Consider the following 27,980-nt stretch of genomic DNA (forward strand, 5'->3'; position numbering starts at 1 on the left):
TTCATTGTAAACACATTAAGAGGGTAGAATTAATGTATTCCTCTCAACGTTGCTTGAAATAAATGCATGCTGTACAGTAGATTAACTAGTATGCTTAAATCATGAAAGGTACGCATACACAACAGAAACACTGAGGATTTTTGCTACTTTTAAGCATTTAAAGTTTCCAGTAGTTTTGTGTGCCTCTTGTGGTTTAAGAAAATAGGAGTGAGGTACTTTAAAATAACAACTGTGCCTACTTAGTGAGAGCATGATTGGAAAGCATCTGCTTCAGATGCTGCGACAGGAGTTTCTTCTCAAGAGACAGCCGTATCCATCCTCTCGCCCGGCCAACATCTGTCTTTATCTCACTCATCTGTTGAATATGTCTATTGAAAAAAAAAAAAGATTTAAATGCCAATTTTTGCAATACAACAAAAGAACAAGTTACTGTGGAAATGTACAGTATACCTACAACAGAGCATCTATGCAAGCAATTTAAACGTTTTGGAAAAAAGTTAAATTACTCACCGTATTGAGTATTGTACTCCTAGCCTAGTCAACAGTCCCCTTTCCTCCATACGTCTGGGCATCCAGAAGACTGGTATACTTGCACAGAAAAAGAAAATGTTCTTCAAGTTGAATTTGGGAGCGGAGTATACACAGGGAATGGTTATGTACAACTGACTCCACCTCATGTTAGAAGGGCTATCTATCTACCGTAATTAGGGTGATGGAGGGTGGGCATATGGAGGAAAGGGGACTACGAAGTAGGAGTAAAGTAGTTACTATGATGATTGACTTTTACTCCTATTTCCCATCCCTTTTCCTCCCATACCTCAGGGAGAACAAAAAGCACTACTCTCCCCAGAAGGAGAGCGCCAACTAAGCAAATACGTTTTGAAGGACAGCCTGACCAAACCTAGCATCTGCTCTAGTGCTGTTGACCATGTAATAACGCTCGCAAAACGCTGATGGTGAGTCAACATGGCTGCTTCTGCTATGGCCTTCCACAGAACCTGCTTCTGAAAAGCTACTGCTGCTGCTTTTGTCCGGACAATGTGAGCCTGGGTGCCTCTAGGCGAAGACCTGCCCTGTAAAGAGTAAGATTCTTAAATGCAAGATACTAACTATCCAATGCACAAGTCTCCGAAAGTCACAGATTGTCATTCTTCCTGAAGGATTTTATACTAGCCAGGAAGAATTGCAAAGAGCTACACATGTCTAAATAATACAACACCATTACCGCATCAGACCAAGGGTTCAGAAACCAATCTACTTGTTAATGTGAACGGAGGAGACTATCTTAGGCAAAATCCCGCAAATCACCACCTTATCTATGTGAAACAAAGAAATATGGAGAATATGATCAGCTCCTACACAGGGTGCAGAGATTGCACAGGCGGAAAATGTGCGACATACTGTCATGATCTCTGCTTCCAAAAGGTCAGGACTTACCCAACTCCCTTGGAAGCAGACCCATAACCCAGGTTCCGAGTGCCAACCAGTCCCAATTAGGACCTTTTGGACCCTGTCCTGGCGCCAGTGGCACCAGGCTCATAAATATGCCCAGTACCAGCGCTGGAAGCGCCGGGCTCATAATGCTTGGGTGGACTTACCTGCAGCAGACCATGCTGCTTACTTACCTGCCAGTTGAGCCTCTAATCCTCTTCTGTTTGGGACTACTTTTCCTGTTGGGTGGGGCAGGAGCCACTCCCTAGGTTCAGAACACTGGAACTCTTCTGGAAAGCAGGAACTCTTTTCTTACCTAGGCGAGGCTGTGGAAGGAGACACCTAAGCACTACAGGAGGCTATTTAAACCACACCCGATGGATGAATCTTGCTTTGCGTTATTCTGCATCCTCTGCAGCAGAACGCTCATCGTGTCTTCTGCATCTGATCCTGGGCCTAAGGGAAAAAGGCTTACCATCCTGAATCCAGTCTTCAGCAACACCTATAAAGACAAGAAAGAACAGGTTAGCATTACGGTCTTCAGTGACAGCGCTTCTCTTACCTGGTCCATCGGCTGTCACCAACGCCTCGCGCTGCATTCCGGCATCTGAAAGACAAAGGCTTACCTACTCTTCGCGTGCTCCGGAGGTCTTCGCACTGCATTCCGGCATCTGAAAGACAAAAGCTTACCAACTCTTCGCACGCTCCGGAGGCCTTCGGCGCTGCATCCCGCATCTGAAAGACAAAAGAAGGTGCGTTTAAAGACATTGGGTAACTTTATTACGCACGTGCCATTACTCCTTCCCACGCCGAACCCAGTGGGTATTCCGGCACCCTTCAGCAGCTCCGAACTTGTACCTGCAAGATAAAAGGACAGTTAGTGCGCATCGTGAAGCAGGCAACAAGCGCTTACTTACGTGCTTCCAGGCGCTTCTATTCCTCACACGGGTTCCATCCTCAACTCACTTCAGCCCGTCATCCGCCATCGCCGGAACCCTGCAAAACAAGAGACATCATTACAAAAGACTTTTAAAGACATTTGAAATACTCGGAACTTACCGTTCGTGCAGTAAACGACGGACAGCAGTCCTCTGAGGTCAAGAGGCCTGCACCCTTATCCAGTGAAGAAACTGGTTACGGCACCCTGCCCCGAGGCAGATGGAGAGCTCGGCGTTCACTTACCTAAGGTGAGAGCGTTAACCTTTGGGGTTCTACAGGAGAAGAGAAGGGGAAGAAGAGAGAGACACCCAATAACCCCAGTTAATTAATCCCATATTTTCTATCTGCAAACATCTTACTCTTCGAGTCAGACATACAGTGCACCGAGGTCCAGCCCAAAGAGCCAACCGTGTGTTACACATCACCTTTGAAGATACGGTATTCGCCCAGTCAAGACCGGCGCCTCTGCGGGAATCAGGTGAGCGTTACACATACCTTCCGTGTGACGTCAAATTAACTGGATTGAGGATTGAAAAGGAAAGATCCGGGGAATTCCTATAGGCTGCTATTGGTGGCTAAAGGGTGCAACAGGAATCTATCCGTACACCCAAGTCTGCTAGATAAAATCTGAAATATAGCACTAAATCCCAGGTGTGGAGAATTCCCACCATGGCAAAATCTGAGTCATATACTTTTTTTTACTGAGAGTGTATCAACTGCTTCCAGGATGCCTGTATTAACCACACATTTTCCTTAAGATACCTGAAGGTACCCCACAGTTAGCACCTCAGGAGACAACTGACTAATTACAGCAATTGAGGGGAGAGGGTAAAGCACTCTATCCTCATATGAGTCAAAAAGTGTAGAAACACTGGCCGCACTGATACTAGTTCTGGGCAAACCAGTGCAGACCGACTGCAATTGTTTGGGGTCATTCGGCACCTGGATAGCACCTGTTCAATTAAAGAAATTGGCAGAAATGCATCAATGGTCCAGTTGAATGAAGGAACTATGAGCGCATTCCCAAAAGAACATAAATCACAGCACCTTTGAGATGCAACAGTCCAGAACTTCGTGTTCGTCGCTGAGGCAAGCATGTCCATCAGCGGACGTACAATTTTTGGAAAATTTGTTTGACAATTGAATGCTCAAGCTTCCACTTGTGGATGATCCATGCAGACCTCTTCAGCCAAACCACCACCATATTCTGTATACCCAAGAGAAGGATTGCCTTTCAGAGGATGAGCCCATTCTCAGATTTCCACTGCCAGCCTGCATAAAACGGGGATCTAGTGCCCCCCTTGCTTGTTGATATAATAAATGCAAGTTGTGTTGTCCATTGGGATCAACACAACCCTGCCAGCAATGGAAGGTGGAAAAGTCGTGAGAGCCAGAAAAATGGCTCTGAGCTCGAGCACATCGATATGATCTTTCTGTTCTGCCAAGACTAATCCTGTAGAGGAGTACTTCACTCGGAAAGAATTCTGCTATTAAGATCACTTGGGGGAGGATCAGAAAAGAGCATTCCTGCAACCAGATTCTCCTCTTCAATCCACCAAAGTGGTCTTGGCACAGCATCTCCAGAATGGAAATACAAACCAATAGTACATTTTGTGCTGGTTCCATGACTTCATTAGGTATCTTCACCATGGCAAAAAGTAGTGCCAGTACACAGGAAGATATCAGGCCTAGGTGCTGCTGAAACCATTGCCCAGATAGACATGTCAGACTCAAAAACTTCCAGACTGTTTCTTTGATATTCACAGTCCTGTCAGCTGTGGGAGCACTGGAGTCCTGGAGGGGTACCACTGAAATCCTATGAATGGATTGGACTGCTTTTGGTTGACCGTGAGCCGCAATCACCGACATGAGTTCTGGAAGTAACCTTCTCAAAGTGTTTAAGCCAAAGGATGGTACACCATATTTATTAGAAGAGCAAATCTCACAGAGAACCTCCTTGTAGAGGGCCAAATGGGAACATGCAAATATGCATCCTTCAGGTTCACTGCACATAGCCAGTCTCCTTGAGTCAGGGAGGCATGGATCTGAGCATGCATGATTAGCTTGAATTTGTCTAATAGGAAAGAATTGAGAGGTGATGGGTCCAGCACTGTTCAAGCCCGCCTGGTTCTTCTTCGGAACAGTGATCTGCCTGGAAAAGAATCCCTGGACAATCTCTGTACTGGCAACCAGCCCCATTGCCTTCATGTCCGGATGATGCTCCATCTCCTGCCAAAGTGTCAAGAAACCAACCTGCCAAAGAAAGGGGAGGTGGGGTGAACAGTTAGGGGGCGGGGGGGAGGAGGGGGAGTGCCAACCTGCAACCTTTCACCACTACAAACTGGACTTCAAGAACCCACACAAATAGTGAAACAACCTGCTGCGAAATAGACAACCCTGCGGCCCACAGGAGACCTGTGGGCCTTGGTGCAAACCTCATTTCTGCTTCTCTTCTGTGTGGGAGGACAGGATGCAAAAGTTCTCTGCTTCTTCCTGGTCATGATAGGAGAACAGCCAGGTGGGCTTAAGAGGCTTTATAGAGAGAAGACAAAGGCAGACAGATGCCTAGCCTGAAATCGTGCCTTCAGGTGGGGACAGATTGAACAAGTTTTTGGCAGGGCTTTGTGAGGGACAACCAGCGATTTGTTGGTTAGTGTGTACACCTTTTTAGTAAGCTCCTCATCTGTGGAACACGTCTGCACCCCTGAAGGGCACATCTAATCCTGAGCAAAATAAGAAGCGTGCAACCAAGCTGTCTTACACATGCCTGCCCCAACACATATGCATGTTGCTGTAGTATCTGTGTGATGTGCAAAAGCCCCCACAAGATCGTAAGCAATAGTCCTGGCATCTGAGAGATCCGCTCAAAATGCTGGTTGTTTCTCTTGAGGAAATTGATTGGTGGCAAGCATAGCATCTGTGTGGGACTGCCTGAAGTGGAGGTATAAAATTCTTGTCCAAAGAGTTAGGAAGGAGGAAAGACTTCACGAGGGGGTTGGAGGTGGTCATGGTGGACAAGGATACCTTATGGAAAAGGGAAGCTGCTGTTTCCACTGTTGTGGATGGCATTTTGGTAAAACAGATGTCTGTAGGGTAACTTAAGGATTACCCTTCATACCAGTTACTTTCATCTTGCTTCAAACATTGAAGTCCTTCAAGCATGGCAAACTTCTCCACCTCGCCACTCTTAACTCTCGCTCTGCCGTCAAATACTCCTCTGACATCTGCCATCTCCTGGAAGAAATCAATGTCAATATCCTTGGTCTCACCGACACATGGTTCACGGCCAGCTCTGTCACAAGCTTTCACACTCTCCGTCCTGATGGCTACAAGATCCTCTCCGGCCCCCCGATCCAACCGTTCTGAGGGGGGTGTAGCCCTGATCTTCCCTGTGTGGATTCCTGCCTCTATCATTCCTATGCAGGCCTACTGCTCCTTTGAATGCCTTGTCTGTAAGCTTCCCCTCTACTGGCCACTCTCTCACAGTGGCTACTATCTACCTGCCACCTGGTCTGAACACGCCCTTCCTCTCCGAGGGGGCCAACCTCTCTTCCTCCCTCCTGGCCTCTACCACTCAACTCCTCCTCCAACCCATGAAGCGTGTGTCAGTTGAGGCTTTTGCCGCATCTTTCTCTCCCCCTCCTGCAGCTCTGGCTGACTCAAACCCTGACACAGCCCTTTCCATACTCCACTCTGATACTCTTGATGTACTTGCCTGTCATGAGGATCCGCATGAAGCCTAAAATCAAGTGCAACTCCTGGTTAAACTCTGACCTCGTCACCCTGCCGCCTGCTCCAATACCGACTCTGTCCACACTAAGAGAGCACACATCCAAGCCAACGTTTCTGCAGCATCTAACAACTCAGCTGAACCCTTTAAAATCTGCAGTCCTGCCACAGTCTACCTCTCTTGTCCCTTCCCAGGCCCTCTGTTCGGCCCTAGCTTCTCACTTCATCTCTAAAACCCAGGACATCTTGTCCACCCTCTCCACTTCTCCCTCCAGTCTCTCCTCTTCCTCCAACCCCCCCTGCGCCCACCCCCTCCCTTCTCTGCCTTCCCGCTCTTCTCCCCAGATGAAATTGCTAGACAAGTCCGATCTATGAAAACCTTATCTAAACCGGTTCTTTCCTGTTCTTCCAAAACCATCAAGGACCACATTGATACCCTCGCTCCTGCCCTGGCTAAATTCTGCAACCACTCATCTGCAGAACCTTCCCCTTGCCCCTGAAGCACTCTCTTGTGCACCCTCTTAAGTAACCCTCAGCTGACCCATCCCTTCCGGCTAACTACCGCTCGATCTCCATCCCTCCTTTCCTGGGCAAACTCCTGGAAAAGCTGGCCATCTACCAGCTTAATCCTCACTCTGAATCTGTTGGTCTCCATGACCATCAGTCTGGCTTCAGATCAGCCAGAAGTACGGAAACTGCTCTCCTGAACATCCGTGAAGACCTGCTCTCTAACCTCGATTCTAATCTCCCCTCTGTCCTCATCTACTTGATCTCTCTTCTGCCTTTGATATGGTCAACTATGCTATCCTGCTCAACCGGCTCTGTAATAACCTGGGTATCACTGATCAGGCTCTGGTCTGGCTGTCTTCTTTCCTCTGACCGACCCTCCCAGGTCCAACTTGGTTCCTTCCTCTCCTCCATCTCTCTCCACCTGCAGTGTTCACCATGGGTCTAACCTTTCTTCCTGGTTGTTCAACCAATACCTGGCACCTCTCGCCCACCACATTACTGCTCTCTGCACCAACTTCCAGTGCTATGCGGAGGACACCCAGCTTGCTTTCAGGCTCCCCTCTAGCGCCTCTTATCCCGGATTGTCTGTCTCCAATCCAGGAGTGGTGCAACGCCAATGATCTTTGCCTGAATGCCAGCAATACGTGGATCCTACTCATCGGCACACCTGCACCCTTCTTTCCCGCAACTCTTTGGCCAGCCTCCCTTGGCCCTCCACCTGTTCCCACCTGTGAGGCTAAGAACCTCAGGGTTATCTTAGAATCCTCACTCTCCTTCTCCCCTCATATTTCTGACGTCTCTAAGAAGTCAAACTACCAACTGCACCACCTCAGAGGTGTTCTGTTTTTCCTCTCCTTCTCCCAGAAGCTCGCTGTATCCTGAGCTCTTGTTCCTCTTTAGGGTTGACTTCTGTAACGGCCTCTTTTTAAATCTGCCTTCTTCTACTCTGTCCTCTGCACCTCATCCAGGACTCCGAGACTTGTCTTTGGCCTCAAGCGCAGGGATTGCATCTCTCCAGCACTGAAATCTCTCCATTGGCTCCAAGTGGCTGTAAGGATTAAGTTAAAGACCCTTTGCATTGTCCACAAGACCTTCTGGGGCCTGGGACCTAAATATCTCCAGCTTTCTCTTCTGAAATATCTTCCTAGTCGAGCTCTTCGCTCCTCCAACTACTCAAGGGTCTGTTGCTTTTCCAAGCAACGAGTTTCCGGCAGATCTCTATTCGGCTGACGCCTCCCTCTGGAACAGCCTCCCTGCCTCTCAGAAACCTCAGAAGAACCATCTCCAGTTCCGGAAGCAGCTCAAGACTTTCCTCTTTGCTTCTGCCTTCTCTCTTCCTCTACCTTGCTGATCTTCTGTCCGTTACTACACGGGTTACCTGGCTACCCCCTGAACCACGGGCCGAGGTCCCTCTCCTCCCAGTTGCACACCTGCACCGCCTCCTGGCAACCCTGCACTTGAGGCTGTATCTGCAACCCTACAGTCCCCCTACCTGCACTTATCTAACACTTGTTTTCTGCACTTAACCCTGCATTGCCACCTGCTGGCCACACTTCTTGTTTTCGATGTTTGTCCTATGTCTTGCACTTGCTCCTCGTCGCCTTCCCCTGGCACTTCTCCCCTTCCCTCTCCCCTGCACTTGCACGTTCTCAATGTCACTGGGCCTAGTAATATTGTTGTCATGCCCCCCCCCCTTGTTCCTTTCCCCTGCCTCATCTTTCCTTGAAACACTTGTTTGTAGGTGCAATATAAATAAAATCATAAAATATCCAGTTTGATTAACTTGCATTCAGTATTTCCAATTAACTTGTACTTATTCCTAAGCTTTCTGCCCCTACCGGTTCCCAGGATACACCCGCTAACTTTGCTGGCTTCAGGACGTTCTGCTGGTTCTTGCTGGGGTCTCCCTTCATTTGGGAGTGGTGCACGGGTCTTGCTCGTCTCCTGATCCACGTTCTTCACCCCCACTCGATGGGCCAGTGGTATGGGCACTGTAGCAGGAGAAGATACACGGTCCACCTTCTCAAGGTTGCGCCACCCCCCCTCAGCCTCCAGCCACATTCTCGACCAGCTTCACACCACCGGGCAAAGGACTCTTGCCGCCTGCTTCGCGTCTCCAGCTGATGACTGCTTTCAGCTTCCCCAGAGTGTTCTCTGCTCTGCCTTTGATCTTCCCGGGCTGGACTGTCTCCTGTGCTGCTTTCCTTCTCGGCTGGCCCACCCTCCCGAACGGTTCTCTCCTTAACTCATTCCTTCATTGTTTACATCGTTTTGACGACCACTCCCCCGTAGAGCACTAGAACATTTTCTATTCCGTGAGTCACTCTTCATGGCTCCTTGGGGCGACCTCTTCTCAGTACTTGCATTGGGGTTATCCTTTGCTTTGCAGACTATCTTTGTCTCAGTTGGTGAGTTGGTGAAACAGACCTGATGTCACAACACATATGTTTGTGCCAGTCAGGGGTAGAGTGGTTGGCAAGGTGCTAGAGTTTTTGGGTAGGTTTGGGAGTTGTGCCATCTATTACCGGTCCGATAGCACAGCGAGTAGAGCGCTTGCTTTGACATCCGTGCAGAGCCTGCTGACGCAGGTTCGAATCCCGGCAGGGCCAAACTCAGCCTTTCATCTTTCCGAGGTCGATAAATGAGCACCACACACCGTGGGTAATAATAAGCAGCGCTCAGATCCCCGAGGGTTCGTAGCGCTATATAAATGCTAAATAATTATTATTATCACGCTAGTGAATTTTCACACTCCAAGACAACTACTCCGGGCAGCTCACCCACATCAGCCGGACTGCTACCAAAGTAGAGTCCCAAAATCTGACACCATCTCAGCCTTTTATGAAATTCCTTAGCAGATGAGGGAATGTCCTCGTCACTTTATAGAGTATGTTGTGGAGGCTCATCTGCTGGCGCAGAGCCTCAAAGTCCTCCCAGAGTCTGCAAGAGCATCTGATGGCTGCAGAGCTTAAGGAGGCATATCCGCAAGCATCAGCAAAGATTCATGTTCACCTATCTGGAATGGATGCAATGGTTGAGGAGCGAGAGGTGGCAGGGGGGCACCGAAGCAGCTGGCTCAGGCAGCAACTCTTTAATTAGCCCCTAGAAATGTCTGTGGCCTTATGTTTGGAAACAGTTGAAGTACCAGTCTTTACATGCAACGATGAAGCAGCTGCTGAGGCTTGGGTTCAGGATACAAAGGAGGCTGGAGTCTAGAAGGATGCCTGCGATGGGTACCAATAAGGCTGTCTCAGGAAAACTGACCATGGGTCAATGAACCTTAGCAAGCCCGAAGTTGTTGGATATTGTGTAGACCACCTAGAGGTAGTAATGGGGGATAATGCCAGTCTGGGAACAATAGACCCATCAACATGGTAGGGGTGAGTTTCACTGGCCCAGTCTTGAGTCTGCCCAAGGTGCATCAGACCCATGAATGGACTCCAGTGACGAAGCTTCTGAATGGTGAGGAAATGTCATGGCCTTGTGGCATGCCACCAACCGGTCTGTCGTGGGCTGCGATGCGCTAAAGGTCTGTTTGTCTGTGAGAAACCATAAAGTAACAGATGGTCCAGATGGACCGTTTGGAAGAAGCCCCTCCCAGCATTCCAGCTTTTACCTCAGGGACAGTGTAAGCACGTAGGCTGCAAATACATCCCAGCAGTCATCAGTATCTAGCATTATGAACAGAGTGTGGGTCCTACGCCAAGTTAAGACGTGTTCATTACCTACAAGTTGTAAAACTCGCAATCATCCCCTGAAAAAACAGGGGACGGCATGGTGTGTGCGAAGATAACAGAAAATGAAAAAATAAATTGATGAATAAAAAGGAGCTGACATGGGGACTGGGGAGTTGAGATAGATTTTCAGAATCAGTCTTTTGGACAGGTACAGAGAGGCCACCCTATTCTGTTGAACAGGTTTAGAAACTAACATCTAGCCAAACTATCTGGGTAATGTGACCAACAAACAAGGCATGAACTTAGGAAGTACAAGAATGGTGAAGGGTTAGGTGAAGCACAAACAGAGGACTATTCCCATAAGTTAGGCAGAATGTATATACAAGTACCGCTGAGGCCTTAGACAAACTCTTAGGAATGAAAAAAGAAACAGGTAAAAGCATTAACACTTTACTTTCAGAATGCAGCTACTGTTGAGTAGCAAAGCAAGTGCCTAAAAAGAACCAGTAATTGACCATTAGTTATAGAATATGTGTAGAATAAAGTAGTTTGAAAAAAGCAAGTGAAACCTGAAAGTATACGGTACAATACCTTAAAATGTCCTTCTCCAGCCAGAAAGAGGGGTCCTAGTGCCACATGTTCCAATGTAGTTCTCATCAGAAGGCCAGGAGTTTTTTTAAGAGTCTGAACAAGTGTTGACAAAGCAAACTGGCAGTTTGCAAGGATCTCAGTCAGAAAACCATTGAAAGAAAGCAGGCCCTATGCCAATCCAATGACCTTAAAGGGAAGACCAGGGAAGGATCCTTGACCAAAAATGCACCTATCACTGTCAGGCAGGGAAGAGCTAAGTCAAGGACTTTACGTCTGTTTAACCCTATTCAGATGAGGGAGTAGGTACAGGTATGTTTACTTAGACCCTGTACTCCGATTCACCCAGGGACCAGAAGTTCCTGAACTTGCTTGGCACCTTTATCTTGTGCCTTGGTTTCACCGATGAAAGTCCAGGGGTCTCTGGTGCAGAGGTCATTTCGGCATCTGGGTCTAGCTCGTCTGCAGTTTCATGCTCTGATGGATTGGTTCTGGACACTGGACAGCGGTACTGGACGAAAGAAAGGACCACCACTCCAACGACCTTATAGAACCCTGAGCACACGATGCAGTCGGCCATCAGCGATGGCCAATCCGAAGAACTGGCGCAAGTCGACCCTCATGGTGGAAGCAAAGAAACTGGTCCCGCTAGTCTCCAAATTGCATCGGATAGTTGTAAGTGCAGGGGGCGGTGCTTCTTGTTTCACAAGTCTGAAGGCTCAAATCGAAGCGAAAAATCGATGCAGCGAGTTAGCCTAGGAAGAAGCTGGTCAGCCCACAGGCTGGTTGCGGGAAATCTTTCAAGGGCTCAGTACCCAAGCAGGGAGTCAATAATAGTGGTTCCCAGCAGACCAGGTGGTGAGATACTGATTAAGGCTTTCTGGAAAGCAGCAAAAAAGCAGGGCTTGCCCATGACTGTTAAATAAACCAATGCTGACTGGCTCCCGATGTTCAGTTCTGGGTCTTCACCAGGATGCTCCCCTTTGTAATGATCTTGGCTCAAATTACTATTTTATAAATGGCTGCAGAAGTACATCTTTAATCCAGGAATTGAGCTGGTGCCGCTATCGGGCCCACCAATGGTGAGTATCTGCAACATTCAATCTGCCAGAGCATGTCCAATCCTAGACAGCCATTTGGAAACTAACATGCCTAGAAACAGACGCATGCCGGCATGGATGTGGACTAGGATCATATGGTCACAGTCCCACACCAGACCACCACTTTGCCTGGAAAAGTCAAAACTTTCTCTTGGAAAGGGCTTACTCTTGTCCTCAAGTCAGCAAGTCTTGCTTCAGTTTGCTCTGGCGTCTCATTTGCCCTGGAGAAGGTTGCTCTTGTCCTCTGGTTGGTAAGTCATGCTGCTGTTTGTTATGTTTCAAAAGCGCTTGATATTGATTTTCGCTTTGCATCAGATGGAGCTTTGCCAAGTGATGTTTGTTTTTTGTGCGGCATGTTACAGTCACTCAATGGCTTCAGCCCATTTGAGAAAATGTCAAAGAAAGATTGAGCTATCTTCTTGTGAATTAACTTAAGTAAACTGTAACCTTGCCATTTCCCATATTTGGAGTGGTGTCATAAAAAGCAGGTATGCATAGCGCAGCTCCACGGAGGTATGGCAGAGCCATGTAACCCAGCGCAAAAACAAAAGGGGGGGGGTCGTTGGAAGACACAGACCGAGAAGGAGGCGAACGTAAGGGAGACCTGAGAGAAAGTACGGGTGCTGCCCAGGGACCTCTCGGACTCAGGAGAAACCATTGTGAAGGGGGCTGTGAACTGCATATAAGCAACCAGTGTGAAGCAGCCTGGAACCCACATATAAGAAACCAGTGTGAGGGGGACTGGGTACCATAGTTGAGAAAGGCAGTCCCTCCCAGGAGACTACGCCAGGGCTGTCTGTTTGACTGTCAAAGTAAGCCTGAGGAAGACCTGCGGAAGGGAGACATTGCCACAACTACAGTGAACCGTCGTGATAAACCTGAGAAGGATAAGCCTGACAAGGGCCTGGGGAAGAGAGACATTCCCCCAACCACATTGAACTTCCAAGAGAAGCTTGAGAAAGGCCAAGGGACGGGAGACATTCCCCTTACTTTGTGAACCACATCCATCCAGAAGAAGGGAGTCATTCTTCTGGACACAAGAGACAAATCCAGTTACATTTTTTACAGATGTAAGGGATAGAAGTAGGATTTGGACATGGGATGGTGGACTTCTTAGCTCCAGACATTCTGACAGTTCCTTGTTGCGGTAGGGAAACCCATTCTAGAGTTAGGGATAGGTAAGTTTTCACCTCATTTGTTGAAAATAAAAGTCTGTACCCAAATGAAATGCCACCTGTGTGTCAGTCTCCTTCCACACCCTTACACTAGTTACAAGGGCTGTGGTTAAAGTGCCTACAAACCTGCTTTGTTCTATTACAAAGGGATACTGTTGAAAATAATAAAAGGTTATCTGAACATATGTTTGATGGAATATAACTGGACCAGACAATTGTAAGACCACTTAACCTACTTGACTCTATACTCACACCAATTGCCAAAAGATTGTCAAAGTGGAGCAACATATTACCAATAACTAAACAAGGAGACATTCTTTCCCTAGTCCAGTCTTTGGAATAGATGAGATGCATTCTCTCGAAGGATTTTCTGTGCAGACTAAACCTATATTTATCAAAAAAGCCCCTTGGAACGGGGACTGTCATTTAGTCCAACAAGGCAACCCTTCTTGCAGAGAAAACCCCTGGCCTCAAATTCTGTAAGAAGGGGCATTTCAATTCCAAAGCATTCAACCATAATTACTAAGCCATCCTCTAGTATTAAAATGTCCACATACTGACATAAAACTATTAAAAACGTGCCCAAGTTTGCAGTTTCCCCGCTCAGACGAATCTCTTGTAAAGGTCCGCACTGGCGTTCCCCAAATTTTCAGAAGGGGCCAAAGAGGACATTTAATCTTTGATTAATAAGGTGAGTCATTGGATCAATAGAAAAATTAATGGTATGAACAAGATCCTTCCTTTATATAGATCATGAGGAAAAAAGTCTCTGTGGGAGCCCATCCTAAAATTGTCATGGGCTGGAGCTCTGTGGTAGTTTTCAGAGTCATTTACATGTGGCAAGATTATTACAATCCAGCCTCGTCCACCAGCGCCAGGATTGTGCCATTACATTAAGTCCTCTACATTATTTGGATCTTCCCCAGTAACATGCTTAACATTGGCCTGGGGTACTACTGTGGCCAAGGCATAGCAGGAAGTAGAAGCCCACATCACTTATGGGGGTCTGGAATCCCCTTTACCTTTCCCAGTTCTACTAGCTAACAAATGTGTATCTTCAGCCTCACCCAAGATAACCGACTTAACAATGCAGATCATTGTACTATTAGGAGGGGTTCCTCAATGAAGGATCATCTTCTACTAGCCTATAAAATATGACTGCATGTTATCAATCCTCATATACCTACAAGAGAAACTTTAATCAGATCATCCTCCTTTACTACCCAAATTAAGGATTTCCCTTGTCTTCCCCAAAAACGTGAACTGATTGGTCTGTTGCTGTGGATACTACCAACGACTCAATACTTGCCCTAAGGCCGTTTTCCAAAAACACTATTGGGATAACTGTGAAATTAGATAATTCTGAATGCAGAGGATACATTTCCGAACTTTACAAAATCTGCTTTCTGGACATGTGGTAGGTGAATACATTTAATAAGGATTATTTTACAACATTTAAAATTAGCCCCCAACAAGAACGGTTAAAACTCTGGGGGATTAGTCGACTTGGTGACTGTGTACCAGAGTTTAAGAATAAAAAGGAGTCCCTGATTTAATAGTGTTTTGACAATACTGTTAAGTGGCCCACTTGCATTGCCCATCTATTTGGTAAACCTTTATAATTCACCTTCAAACCAGTTTGTGAGAACATCACCACTGAATTCTTTAAAGGAGTTAATTCCTTTTCTACTGGTTGACAAGAGACAGAACCATCCAATGTTGGTTCTGGTGGGTGACTAGCATTAAATTAGGAAATGGCCCACAACAATGCTATTTATTTAGTTATTTGTAAAGCAGACCAAACCCAAAGGCATCCAGGCGCTGGTTACAGTAAGCACATCTTTGTAAGACATGAGAACAGTATAGACATTAGGCGCTGGTTACAAATGGTGCGTCTAATGCAGCATAAGGAGGTGGTACATACATTTTCTGTATTGATCACTTGATAGCTTGGGCTAGAGATATTTGATCATGATTTAGGGGGTTACAGGTCAAGTGAAAAAAGCCAAGTTTTGAGGCCGTTGCTAGATACCGAATTTTTAGCAGGGCATGTTGAATTTCATCTGTGCAGCAGCTGGATCAAAGCAGAAGAACAGTAGAGGGCAAGCAGATAATCCAGGCCGAATACCCTTTAAGGACAATTGAAACAATTCATTGACTCCCATATTTTTTTTATAATACCTTCAATCACTGTTGGTTTACACGACTGACATTATCAGTTCTGAAAGTGACCATGATCTCCTAGAACTGATCTTTCATTTTCCAGAGGCGAAGAAAAAGTGAATTATTAATCATATCCAGGAAGGATACTTAACTATTTAATCTTCATGGAACACGATGTGAAGGGTTGAATTTAGAGGCAGTTCAATGTGGTATTATCAAGAGAGCAGACAAGGAAGGAAAGGTTTGCTTAGCAACTTCTATTAAAATCAATATTCTTTTTTTTTCAAAAAACTTTTATTTAAATCAACAGGTCATGAGTACAGAGACATACTTAGCTTTGATTACAGTATAACAATGCAATTTCAGGGAGGCGACCCCCGTATACCCAGGACTCATTGGATCCCACCCACCACAAGGCAAAATGAAGTTCATCTCAGTCCGGCTCACAGCGGGGAAAATTATTGCAACATTGGGGGTTTCGCAACCATGGCGCAACCATGGCACGTATTTGACAGCAAAATCGATGAATGGGGCCCATATTGAGGCATACCTTGCATAGCGTCCCTCGGATAGCATCGTGATTTTATCTGCCAACAATATATCCCAGACCCTAACCAACCACATAAGCGTCACCAGTCCCTCAATCGTTTTCCAAGTCCGGGCGATAACCAGTTTTGCTGCTAATAGGAAATGCCCAATGAAGGTGGCTAGTGGGCTGGTTATGGGGAACACGCCCCCCCCCCCCCCAGTCACCCCCTGTATCTCCCAGGATCACAACTCGTGGGTCCTTTATCTTTGTCAAAACTTCCTTCGAGTAAAGACCCACCTTCGGACATACCCACACAATGTGGAACAGTGTGTCCACTGCCCCGAAGCCCCGCCAGCAGGCGGGCGAGTAGCTTTTGTCCATGTGATGTAGTCTCTCAGGGGTAAGATACCACCTATAGCAAAAGTTGTAAGAGCATTCCCAGTCCGTAACGCACCGGGAAGTCTTAAGCATGTGTCCCCATATTTGCAACCACTCCTCTTCTATGGTACCCCCCCAGGTCCTCCCATTTAGACATATGGCAGGCATGTTACAGGGTCGCCTGTGTTCAGGTGATTGTACAACCTAGATACCTCCCACCCCCCAGAGCATTGTCCTGTAGCGTCAACTCTAGGGCCGAAAAGGTTCGGGTTGCCCCCTCCTTTGTGTGTGGATGAGAAGCCCAGTGCCACGATTGGGTGTATCTGAAGCGTTATGGCTCTTGTATATTGAAGGTGAGTTTACACTCCTCGAATGACATTGGTTTTTATGTCTTTGTACAACTGACTTATACATTCCAGGCCCACCTCCATCCATCTACTGAAGTCCCCCCCTAAAATCAATATTCTTAATAATGTAGTTATTTATGTTATTGATGCCGAAAAAAGGATCTCTTTTTGATCCAAATGCAATTTTAAAGCCTCAAAATAAACAAAGGGCATAGATTGACAGGAAATGTAACCAAAACAAGGAATTATGAGAAACACTGAAAAATAGCACAATGAATTTTCCTCTTTCTAAACCTGCCTACCTCTAACTCTCCGCCCTCTGCAACTTATCCAGAAAAGGACTGCAAGACTTATCCTTGGCCTCAAGCCCAGGGACGCATCGCTCCAGGACTGAAATCTCTGCACTGGCTCCCAGTGGCTGCGAGGATTAAGTTCAAAACCCTCTGCATTGTCCACAAGGCCTTCTGGGGCCGCATTACCTTCAACTCTCTCTTCCTAACTATCTTCCTCCTCGAGCTCTTCGCTCATCCGCCTCCAACTTCCTCAGGGTCAGTCGCTTCTCCAAGCAACGAGTTGGTGGTCGATCTCTCTTCGGCAGGGGCCTCCCTCTGAAACAGCCTTCCTGCCTCCCTGAAACTTGAGGAGCACCTCGAAACCTTCCTCTTTGCTTCTGTTTTCTCTTCCCTGCTTAATTCCTGGCTGAAACTGCACTGGATACCTGGCCACCCTTCTGATCTCAGGCCCACGCCCCGCCAGTTGCACACCTGCACTGCCTCCCTGGCAACCCCTGCACCTGGGGACTGTTTTCTGTATCCCTAGAGTCCCACTACCAGCACCTATGTCTGCACTTAACTTGCACTTGCCACCAGCTGGCCGCTTTTTATTTATCGTATTTATTCTACTATCCCATGTACTGCACTTCCCCTCTCCCTTTCCCCGACGCACTTTTCCCTTTCCCCTTCTCTTGCACTTGCGATCTGAGTGACACCTGGCCTAGTAGGATCGTTGTCGGTCTTCCCTTTGTTCCCCTTCCCTTGCCTCGTCGCGCCTTGAAATACTTGTGTATAGGTGCGTTATAAATGCCATATCATATCTGGTCAAGCCATAAAAGAGTATACTTTAGCAAGGAGAATTCTTAAAAAAAGAAAAGTACAGATTGAAATGTCTACTTGTGGCAGAGAAAGAAAATGATTCTGGAGGATTTTGAAGAATGGTGGAAGAGGGACAAATCTACAAGCTCATTCCATAGCAAAGATCAATGCCACAAGGTATGCTTGGGGGATACCTTTTAAACACCTATAACTCAAGCAAAACCAGATCACCAGGGCATCAACTGGCAATTGCTTACGTTAATACATGAATATATTACTATTTTTGATAGAAAATAAATCTCAGAAATGTCCTCAATCGTGTATCTTGTGATAGGTTTAGACACAAAATACAGCTGCTTGTAAATGTATTTAATGATTTTTTATCATAAACACTGTTCTCCCAATTTATTTGAAAGCAGTAGTTTCTCTTTTTTTCCCCCAACTTAAATAGTGAAACTCCACAGTCCTATCAACATATCTACTACATGGCACCTTCGGTACACAAGCAGTTATTACAATGTGCCACTAAGAACATTATTAATGACGCCCAAATGGGATTTAGAGAAGGTGTGGGTACTTCTATCACGCTTGACATCTTTTGCTACTCTTTGCCATATGTGCGACGGCCAGAGGAATGCCACCTTTCCTAGCCTTCATTGAGCTCGACACAGCCTTTGACCCAGCAGGCTTTTTAAGGTCCTTTATGGCATAATTATTCCTGTGGGTCTGTTAATGTTATTGGGAGCCCTTCTTACAAGCACCAGGCCTCTAGTCCTGTATGATGCTGGTGGTGAACGCACAGATCCAATTTGCACTGAGAGGGTGGTAACTCAGGGTTATGCTTTCTTGATCCACCAAAGACTTAAGGGAAGGAATCCCTTATTGTAGTTTTATGGTGAAGAAGAATTACTTGCAACACGTCCCAAATCCCTTCATGCATCAATATATGTGCATACATCTTAGTAGAAAATCACAGAAACAAATGAACACCGCCAAAATCTTCAATATAATATTGGAAAAGAGGCATGCGCCTACAACAAACCTTTTACACTCTAGGACAAGTCTTTAATTGTGTGCAGGAACTGGGCTACTAGGGAGTCTGTTTTTCACTGGAACCTGGCCACTTTCAAATACTCTAACGGTATTACGTATGTCTCAAATGGCCCGAGTGGTGGTTTGGTATTACTCAGGTTTCGAGTCCTAAAAAGAAAAAGTGGGGGGACTCTTACGTGCATTGAAAAGCGACATTATGGGAAGTGAACATATCCCCAAAATCAAATATGCACATTTCATTCAACTTGTCTTTCTTGACTGAAAAAAAGTAATTGCCAAAATAACAGATTTTCATATTACCGTGGGGCATACGTGTAAAATGTAAGCACATTTAAGATCTAAGAATGTGTAATAAATATGATGTGTGTTGTTTAGAAAAATATCAATTTGAGACATTTTACAGGTACATGATGTGGTTCCTGTGGTCTTGTGGTGAATTGTCTTGTTTCGGAACTGCGAGGCTGGAGTTCGATTTGCTGCCGCGGCACTGAATCATATTGTTATGGTTGTTGTATTCTTTATACACACAGGGGAGGGGGCAGCATATGCCCCCTCATAAAAGTGGGAGGATGCCGTCCACCAGCGTGGTCCTTCGACTTGACTTGAGCCCTGGTATTACTAGATTAACAAAATCTAGTAGTACACCAACCTTTGGATATATTTGTAAGGAACTATTGTACCAAATTTCAATTGGACTGGACAGGTCAAAGATCTGGGGGCACCAACAAATTGCATCAATGCAACTTGCAGAGAAATTCTTCTGTAGGAAAATATTATATCTTTGCATTTTAGCTCTGATCTTTACCAAACAAAGTGAGCTTGGTTTGTAATTTTTGAGGATCCTGGTAAATAAGCACCAACTAGGGTATTGGGTTCTACATGGCTTCATGAAAAGGCTACAATCAATGATCAAAGACATATTGGAAAGCAATTTACAATCATAATATCGTTTGGATGACTGTAGCCAAGAATACATTCTGAAGTATTAACGCTCTTATCACGTTTTTACAAGCCAAAAACCATAAAATGTACTGTTAAGAAGCAAGTCAAATCCTTGTTCCTAACTAAATGTGATGAATATGGAGGCAACATAGAATTGCCTCAATCTAACAACCGAGCTCACATTGAGTTTTTAGGGCCGACCGATCATACCAATTCGTATTCAATACCTTTTTATAACCAGCTTGCGTTTTAAACTGCTCCATTTGGGGTTTGTTACTGACAGATGGGAACAAAATACCCCAGGTAGCGTCTGCCCTTCTTGCATCATTGAGTTGGAGACCGTTATACCTACATTTTTTGTTCCACTGACAAAGACAACAGAAAGTACACTATGTTAATAATTTTAATGAACGTTTTTCATCATTGTAGGCAAACATTTGATGCAGTATAGGTATCAAATGTGTGTGTTTCATGGGCCTTGTAAAGATTCTTCATCAAAGCCACTCACATTAGCACAAATTTGATTTTAAAAAATTACACAAATGTGATGGAATGGAAATCATGTCTGCACCAAACACAGTTAGGTAAGCATATACTCAATGATACAAATGATGTACTTCAAGGCACTGAATCTTTTAATTAAATGTATGTATGCTCATGTATTTTGTATTTTTGGTGGTTACATTTTGTACACAGATTATGGATGATCTTTAATTAAATAAATCTATTAAAATAAAAAAATTAAAAAAAAGGACTACAATTCATTTTGCATGAGACCGACTGCAGAATCTAGCAAGAATACACCGTTCAATTTCTCCATACGTCCGCTTCGTACAGGCTGACTTGGTTTGCACCATATAGATATCTATAGTCTGAGGCAAGTCGCTGCCACCAGTCTCAACATTCGTATATGGGTGTGCTGCATGTTTGTGCAGTATTAATGAGCTGTTATCCATGTGCCGCATTGACCATCTCTAAACCGTGCTCCTAGGTAACCAAGGAATGTAATCCTGCTATATGCTTCTTTCCTAGGGACAGCGAGTGTATCGAAAGGATTTATGTGGTCGGCATGCCATATATTTAGGTTTTAATGCATTATTAGCCAGCTCCTTGGAGTTGCACAGTTCTTAGAATGTATTCAGCTGCTTTTAGAAGACCCATTGTGGTCTAACGGACCAGGGGGATACATCATCTGAGAACAAAATAATGCCAGCACTTAATCCATTAACCTTAAGGGCACACATTTGTTAGGGAAGCCACAGCCAAGATCAAATCATTAACATACAAGCAAAACAGTAGGGTAAAGAACACATCTTGGTCTTATATCTTAGATTGAGGAAGAGCCCCTTAACCCCTGCCTCAAATGCAAAATGTTCATTATGCATAGTTTTATGGCTACCAAAAAACAAAAGACAGGCGACACCTAGGTCTGCCAAAGTCTCCCCCAAAAGGTGCTGCAAAAACATTATCAAATGCTGTTCTTAGGTTGGTACAGTTTATAAACTGGTTCCTTCTTTAGCTGGATAAAGTCTTAAATCCAAAGATATAATTGGAGATCTTTGTCAATCATACTAAGCCCCTTTACGAAGCCTGCCTGAGGGTGGGTTATTCCATTTGCTTTGAAACAATGTTGGCTAAATGGAACTTTCACATTTTCCACAAAGCTGTTTAGAAGGAACATTGGTTGATAAGTGAGTTTGTAACCCTTTTTTTTTATATACAGGAATTATTTTAGTGCCCAGCCAAAAGCTGGGAGTCAAACCAGTTTCGGAAAAGGCATTCAAGAAAACAAATGTATGTGGCGCTAGAGGATGGCCGTTAAAAATGGAGGTTTAGGCCCAGGGCTCTTCAGTCAAGAGACAATGCAGGGAGAATAAACATGTCATACTCTACTTGCCTGCTTTCTCTGCTCACTGTCACAATCTGCAATGAAGTCAGCGACTGTCCTGGAACGGCTATACTAGAGTTCGTTTTCTCATCACTAGTGGTGTGGAAGTGCACCAGAGATCCGGTCCTCTGGCTCGAGAGCCTAGGGTGTCTGGTGCGGCCTACACCATGGATCACAAGATGTGCTGATGCCCCCCAGGTTTATGGATCTCACCACAACTGATGCTATGGCTGCTCTCCCCCGTGGTGCCTACTCCCAATTCAATCTGCCAACTGTGCAACCTTAATTAATGGGCCACAGCTGTGCGCTGGGACGTTCTGAGGGCCTATTGCTGGAGTGACTGCTTTGGCTTGTTGGTGCCGCAGGGTGGAGCGTTACACCCCAGCCTGCTTGGTATCACTGTCCAGGATAATCCTCCTTTGCTGCAGGCTCAATGCCCAAGCTACTGCAGCATCGATATACTGTTTGGAGGGGTGGAGTGTTGGACCACGTTGTATTAAAGCTGCGTCTTTAAAACCTTATTTGCTACCAACCACTGGGTCCTGCAAGCACATGGATCCTTGTTACAATCTACAGGACAAGAAAAAATTGGACTTTCTTCACCTGAAAATTACATCACTGAAACCATAGCTTGGACTTGTCATAACAATTGGCAGGTGCCCTTTCACTTTAAGTTGGCAAGCAAGATCCATTGGTGTGAACCAGAGTTTGCCTACACTTAAGGTTCTACACACATTGTATGGCATCACCACACGTCTGGGGTTGCTTGCGTTTCCGTGCAGAAGGGACCAGGCGTAATGGTTGGGTTGCTCCCGTTAGTGGACATACCCGACTGATTTGCATATGGCTGGATCCCTTTTGCAATGGAACAGACGGGCAAAAAACGCTGCTGTGGGAGGTTGCCCAGAGCAGTGCCAGTGGTCCAGATTCATTCCAAACCTTCCACCCACAACATTTTGGGTTATAGTTCGTCTCCCTATATGAGAGGGCATGCCCATATGTGGGTCCCTTGTTCTTTGTGCCATAGGGACCCAAGCTACACCTCATTGATGAGGACCAACAAGGCTGAAACAGATCTGGGGTTGCTTATTTTTCTGTGCAGAGGGGACCTGGCATAGCGGTTCGGGCTGTGATGCTCCAGTTAGTGGACGTACCTGACTGATTTGGAACCCTTTTACAATGGCGCACACATGCTAAAAAGTGTGGTGTGGAAGGTTGCCCAAAGCAGTGCTGTGCTTCCTATTAATTCAAACTTTCCACCCATCACTTTTTTGATTATAGTTTGACAACCACCACATTGGCCACACCTGTTCAAGTGCCCAAGATCAACATACACTATTCTCAGCTAAACCTTACCCAGAAAGCCTGCCTCTAACATCAATTTGAGAAAGTTGACCACATCAACTAGAGCAGTTTCAACTAGAGGGGAAGCGAGATATCATTGATGCCAGATTCCTGCTCCCTAAAGGGTGTGCTGGCCCTATCTGAGGCTCTTCCTCCAGACTTGTCACTGATACTTTTGAAAAGGAAAGCTGAATTTCACTCTTTAAACAGTAAACTTGTAAAAATATTCTTCAAAGTCAACATGATGTAACATAGGATTGAGACAATGTGGGTGCATCACTTAAGGGGTAAATCCTATTAGTGTATTGGAAGACCGATTTTGAGCAGCTATGATCAGTGAAGCTATTGCAGACTGAAATGAAGGGGGTAAAAAGCAAGAATGAGGACTTGGAAGCAAGATCCCACATAACAACATGTAGGTTGTTTGGTTCCCGCAAATTCCTGCAATACAAAACATGGATATTTTTACTGAATCCTTTGCAATTCTTGGTGAAGAAAGTTCACAGATCCGTTGGCCCCTCCCTCAAGCCTGGTCAAAATCCACATCCGGTGATTGTCCAGCTACTTAATTACAGGGCAGACAATATCTCTGCAGAGCTGAGGAACTAGGAGAGTTACGCTACTGTGAGGCCGGTATCTCCTTTTATGGCGATTTTACTAAAGCTACTCAACGGGCTATTCAGTGCTTCTGCACTATTAATCAGACTATGAGACGAAGGCATCAAGTGTACTATGCTTTTTCCCTTACGACTAAGGGTGGTCCTTGTTAATAAAATTCACTTCTTTAGCCCACCTGACAAAGCAAATATCTTCTTGGATACAATTGCCATCTTCTTCGGAAGGTGGTGCTGTGTTTAGATTGCACCCTTAACTTTGATACTTCATGCTAAAATATTTTTACCTTATTGCATAATAATGCTTAACTATATTATACTGTAAGGCTCTGCAGTTTTTTTGTAGATATGGTTATGCATGCAAAAGGTTTCTCCCCATTTCCTGTCATTGCGTTCTTTTGAGAAATCATGGGGTTACTGTTCGTTTCTACATTACATGCTCATCTAATTCACGACGGGTCCTCACACTAATACACCATTTTTTCTGGCCTCCTGTGAGATGTAGACGGCTGTCATGGGATTCTTTCTGGGACATTACTTGATAGAAAGATGATATGGGTTCATATTTACACCCCAATATAAACAATCCCCATTTCTTTTCAGTAGCGATGGATAAACCGATGGATAAATGCCCGAAATAAGTGGATACAAAACTCATTTGAGTGGACGATTCCAACACAATCTTTAACTTCCATAAAGAGATCAAGTAATAAGCCCAGAGCCTTCGCTCTGGGAGCACAGGAGATTCACAGGTCTGTGTCGCTTCTTAACCGCATGGACAGATGGCATGCAGCGAATCAAGAGTCATTTGACTTCTTTTACTGCTCGGTCCATGACACACTCTTGAAACAACGTATTTCTAGCCTCCCCTTCAATGATAAACAAAACAGTTGGTTGTATGCCATTACCCAGAAGCATGCCAGACCACTCAGCTACAAAATGGACCCTGGGGTACATTATTAGAAATCCAACTGTCTTAAACCTTTATCCCTACTGGCTGTGGCATTGGGGGACGAGAGGGGGGGGGGGGGACTGAACACGGCTATTTCTACCTTTTATCTTTGTTAAATTTCCCAATGGTCGGCCGCTTTCTCCGCACATCGGGTCGGGCTGTTTTAGGTGGCTTTGCTAGGGGCATACCTCCCACTTTAGAGGGGCTCATTCGTAGCCCTCCTCCCTCGTTAGCTCTTCATTCAATCGAGTCTGGTCCGGTCCCGTACTCAGATAGAAAAGGGGCCCATTCAATTTCTCTGCTCGGCCTAGTCCCATGAAGGGCTCCCATTAGGTTCTTCAGATCGTATATGTGCCTTACCTTCAGTACTGTGAGAAACCAGAAGCTTTCTCACCTGCTAGTCCCCGGGGATCTGTCATCCAGGTGGCCAGGACACTGCCATCACTTTTGGATCTAGTTCCTGGGGTAGACCAGTGCGGGAGGATCACCTGGATGAGGGGCCCTCTGGGAGTGAAAGTGGGACACGGGAAAGTGAGATGCAGGATCCCCTTCCCAATAACACCTTTTCCCAATCCTACAAAGTAGGGTACCTAGGAATTCAATACCCCCTTTCCGACACAAAGTCTTTCTCACAGACAGTTCACCGTGAGCGACAATGGACTAACACCAGAGCCATATACCTGACATGTCCCAACTACATGGGCAGGCAAGGTAAGGCAATTATGGATTATTACACACCTGACTTCCATCACACTTCCCCACTCGGATAAAAGGCGGAGCACGAAAGCATACTCTGAGCGAAGCAAACGGCACGAGGAAACAGCAGTTCCGAGATATAAGGGGAAGGGGCTGCGAGACCAGAGAGTCGGAAGGAGGGAAATACCTGTGTCCTCTAAAGACTTACTTTTGTGAGCCTTGGAAAGTAAGAAACTGAAGAACGGGAACGAAGGCTGATCAAACCTGCATAGTGTGGCGGAGGTAAGTACCGAGGGCTCTCCCGCATCGATTAACCAAGACGGGGAGGAGCGATTGCCACTGTGGTACTGTCCTTGGCTCCTACAACAAATTAGCGTCAGAAAATACAGCACAACCAAATCAGCTTGTGTTTTGACAGAAGGTTGCAAGCGACAACATTTTGCAAAGAGAACAGTGTGTGAGGCATTTGCAAAGAGCGACACAGATATGAGTGAATACCAAAAGGAGTAATTGAATGTCATAATTCAACTTTGGATACCAGTAAAAGATACCATATACAGAGAAGTCCAGCACCACGTGTGTGCTCATTCGAAATTCTCTGTTAGGTATCCAACTGATGCCGAGTCTGAGGAAAGGAATATTGAGTTAGAAGTGGCCATGCAAAGGGTCGAGCTAAACCCTGTGCACATTGGAAAGTCTTCAATAGTTTAAAGTACATCACAATTGGTCTGAGCCTGGCTGAGAGAGATTGAGTGAAAGAGGGATCTGAGCCCGGCTGAGGGGTATCTGGGGTGAACCGTGAGTCACCAGAGAAAGAATTATCTGAAAATAATTTGAAAGGGATATGAGCCTGGCTGAGGGGGATTCAGGGTGAACACCCAAATTGAATACTGGAAAAAGAAAAGCATGTTTCATTGTTGTTTTTTTTTTTTACTAGACCTTCTAAGACTTGCAAGAAGTAAAGAGACTGGAACACAGAAGATCTTGAACTGCAAAAATTGAACTGTATCCTTGTGCCGCATAAGCCAGAGTGTGCGCTTTTCTTGAGTGAACCGCCTTGTCCCATGCTGAAAAGGTGGGGAAGGGAGGCCAATGGTTCAAACATCCTGACTTATCATTTTGTGAACACTTTTTTTTCATGAACATCACCCCACAGTATCTGTAAATTAGTAGTAAGGATTGGCAATAAATTTGATTTTAGTACAGGCCCTTTTATGTCAACAAGACTCCACTAGGACTGCATTATTATTTGATGGTTGTAGCTAGCTCTCATCTGTATATTTAGGTTTCAATAGGCGTTTATCTCGCCCTTGTGAAGGTAAACACCCTTGAACTGTGGTCACCTGTGTCTGTCTTACTGTTGATACCATGCCTTCCTACAGTACCCATTGTTTTATGGGCAAAGCAGACTGCTTCCAACGTATCACAACACAGACACAAGCAGCAACCACAAGGAAGTGTGCCATATGGGGGAGCTTTCTCCATCCTTCTTCTGTGACTTCGACCCAAAGAGCACCAGGAGGGGGCCCAGACCTCCATCTATGCACTCTAAAGCCTTTATCCATTCCAGGACCTCCCTCCAGTACATCCATATTCGGGGACAGGTCCACCACTGTGCCAATAGTCTGCATCTCCCCCACACTCTCTCCAACATCTTGGACTTACCCACAGAAACATCTCGGAAAGACATGCAGGGTCCCATTGCCACCTGTATAATAATTTGATATAGTGAAGCTTATTATTGACATGCAATGAAGGTCCGTGGGTTCGTGCACATGGTTCTCCACTGGTGCTTGTCTAGCTCTATGCCTAGGTCCCTTTCCCACTTTCTTCTGTGTGTGTCAGGCGCACCGCACCCTTTCCAGCCTCCAATAGGGAGCAGTGCAATCGTGATATCAGTCCATTCGTAGCGTGTGCTGAGCGCAGTTTCTTTGGGCGTCAATACCCTGTGTATGCTTTCTTTCCATTTAGGTGCCATAAGAACCCCTTCAACTGTAGGTACTTTAATATCTGGAGCCTCCCTATTTTCAGGTTCTCTTCTAAGACGCCAAGCTTTATAAATTGTCTCCTTCACAACCTGCCCCAAACGTACCAGGCCTGCCTCAAACCATGTCTAGAATCGGAGCGGTTCCCGGAAGTCGTCTCTTATCGGGGGAGCCCTGATGTGACTTAGCGGCGACGGCCATGTCGTGACCCCTCATATCCTTTTTTCCCTGCAGAGGGCCCATAATGGGCCTAAGATGGCGTGATTCTTCACCTTCTGCAGAATATATGACCATGGCACCCAGAACCACTCGCCCACCCTCACTGGTCTCAGGAGGTAGTTTTCTGTTGCAACCCATTGCTTTTCCTTGTTGCAGTGCCACTAATGCCCTGAACTGTGCCGCTCTATAGTAGATGCGCATGTCTGGAAGGCTCAACCCCCCCACCCCTTCTTTCTTTTGGCTGGACCAGGGTTCGGTATGCTACCCTTTGAATGCGATCCTCCCATATACATTTGGAGATCTTACACTGCAGCTCCTGAAAGGGTTCTTCGGGCATAGGCATAGGTAAAATCTAATATAGGTATAGTACCCTGGGATGCAGGGTCCTTTTGATCGCGTTTAGTCTACCTAACCAGGATAAAGAAAGCCTGGACCAAGACTATATCTGAAAATAGCTTGCGAAGCAGCAGGGGGAAATTGGCCTCATAACCCCTTTAACATTCAGCTGACATGCACTCCCAAATACTTGATCCGGTGCCTCTCTAACAGTATCCCCAACATGTCACGGTCTGACGTCTGCTTTTTCTCCCTCTGCTACAGGGGACGAGATTTGATTTTACTGCATTTACC

General features: G+C 45.8%; 1 protein-coding gene across 6 annotated transcripts in view; it reads right to left on the reverse strand.

Annotated features, from left to right (window-relative positions):
- Positions 1-27,980, reverse strand: part of DENND5B (DENN domain containing 5B) — a 1,683,961-nt gene that overhangs the window by 646,782 nt on the left and 1,009,199 nt on the right. For all 6 annotated transcript variants that reach the window (XM_069628551.1, XM_069628550.1, XM_069628552.1 and 3 more), the window contains one exon: positions 240-368. In XM_069628551.1, coding sequence (XP_069484652.1) covers positions 240-368 — 129 coding nt within the window. The remainder of the gene's footprint in view (positions 1-239; positions 369-27,980) is intronic.

Source organism: Ambystoma mexicanum, chromosome 12 (genome assembly GCF_040938575.1).
Source record: "Ambystoma mexicanum isolate Mex_15411 chromosome 12, UKY_AmexF1_1, whole genome shotgun sequence".
Lineage (NCBI taxonomy): Eukaryota > Metazoa > Chordata > Amphibia > Caudata > Ambystomatidae > Ambystoma > Ambystoma mexicanum.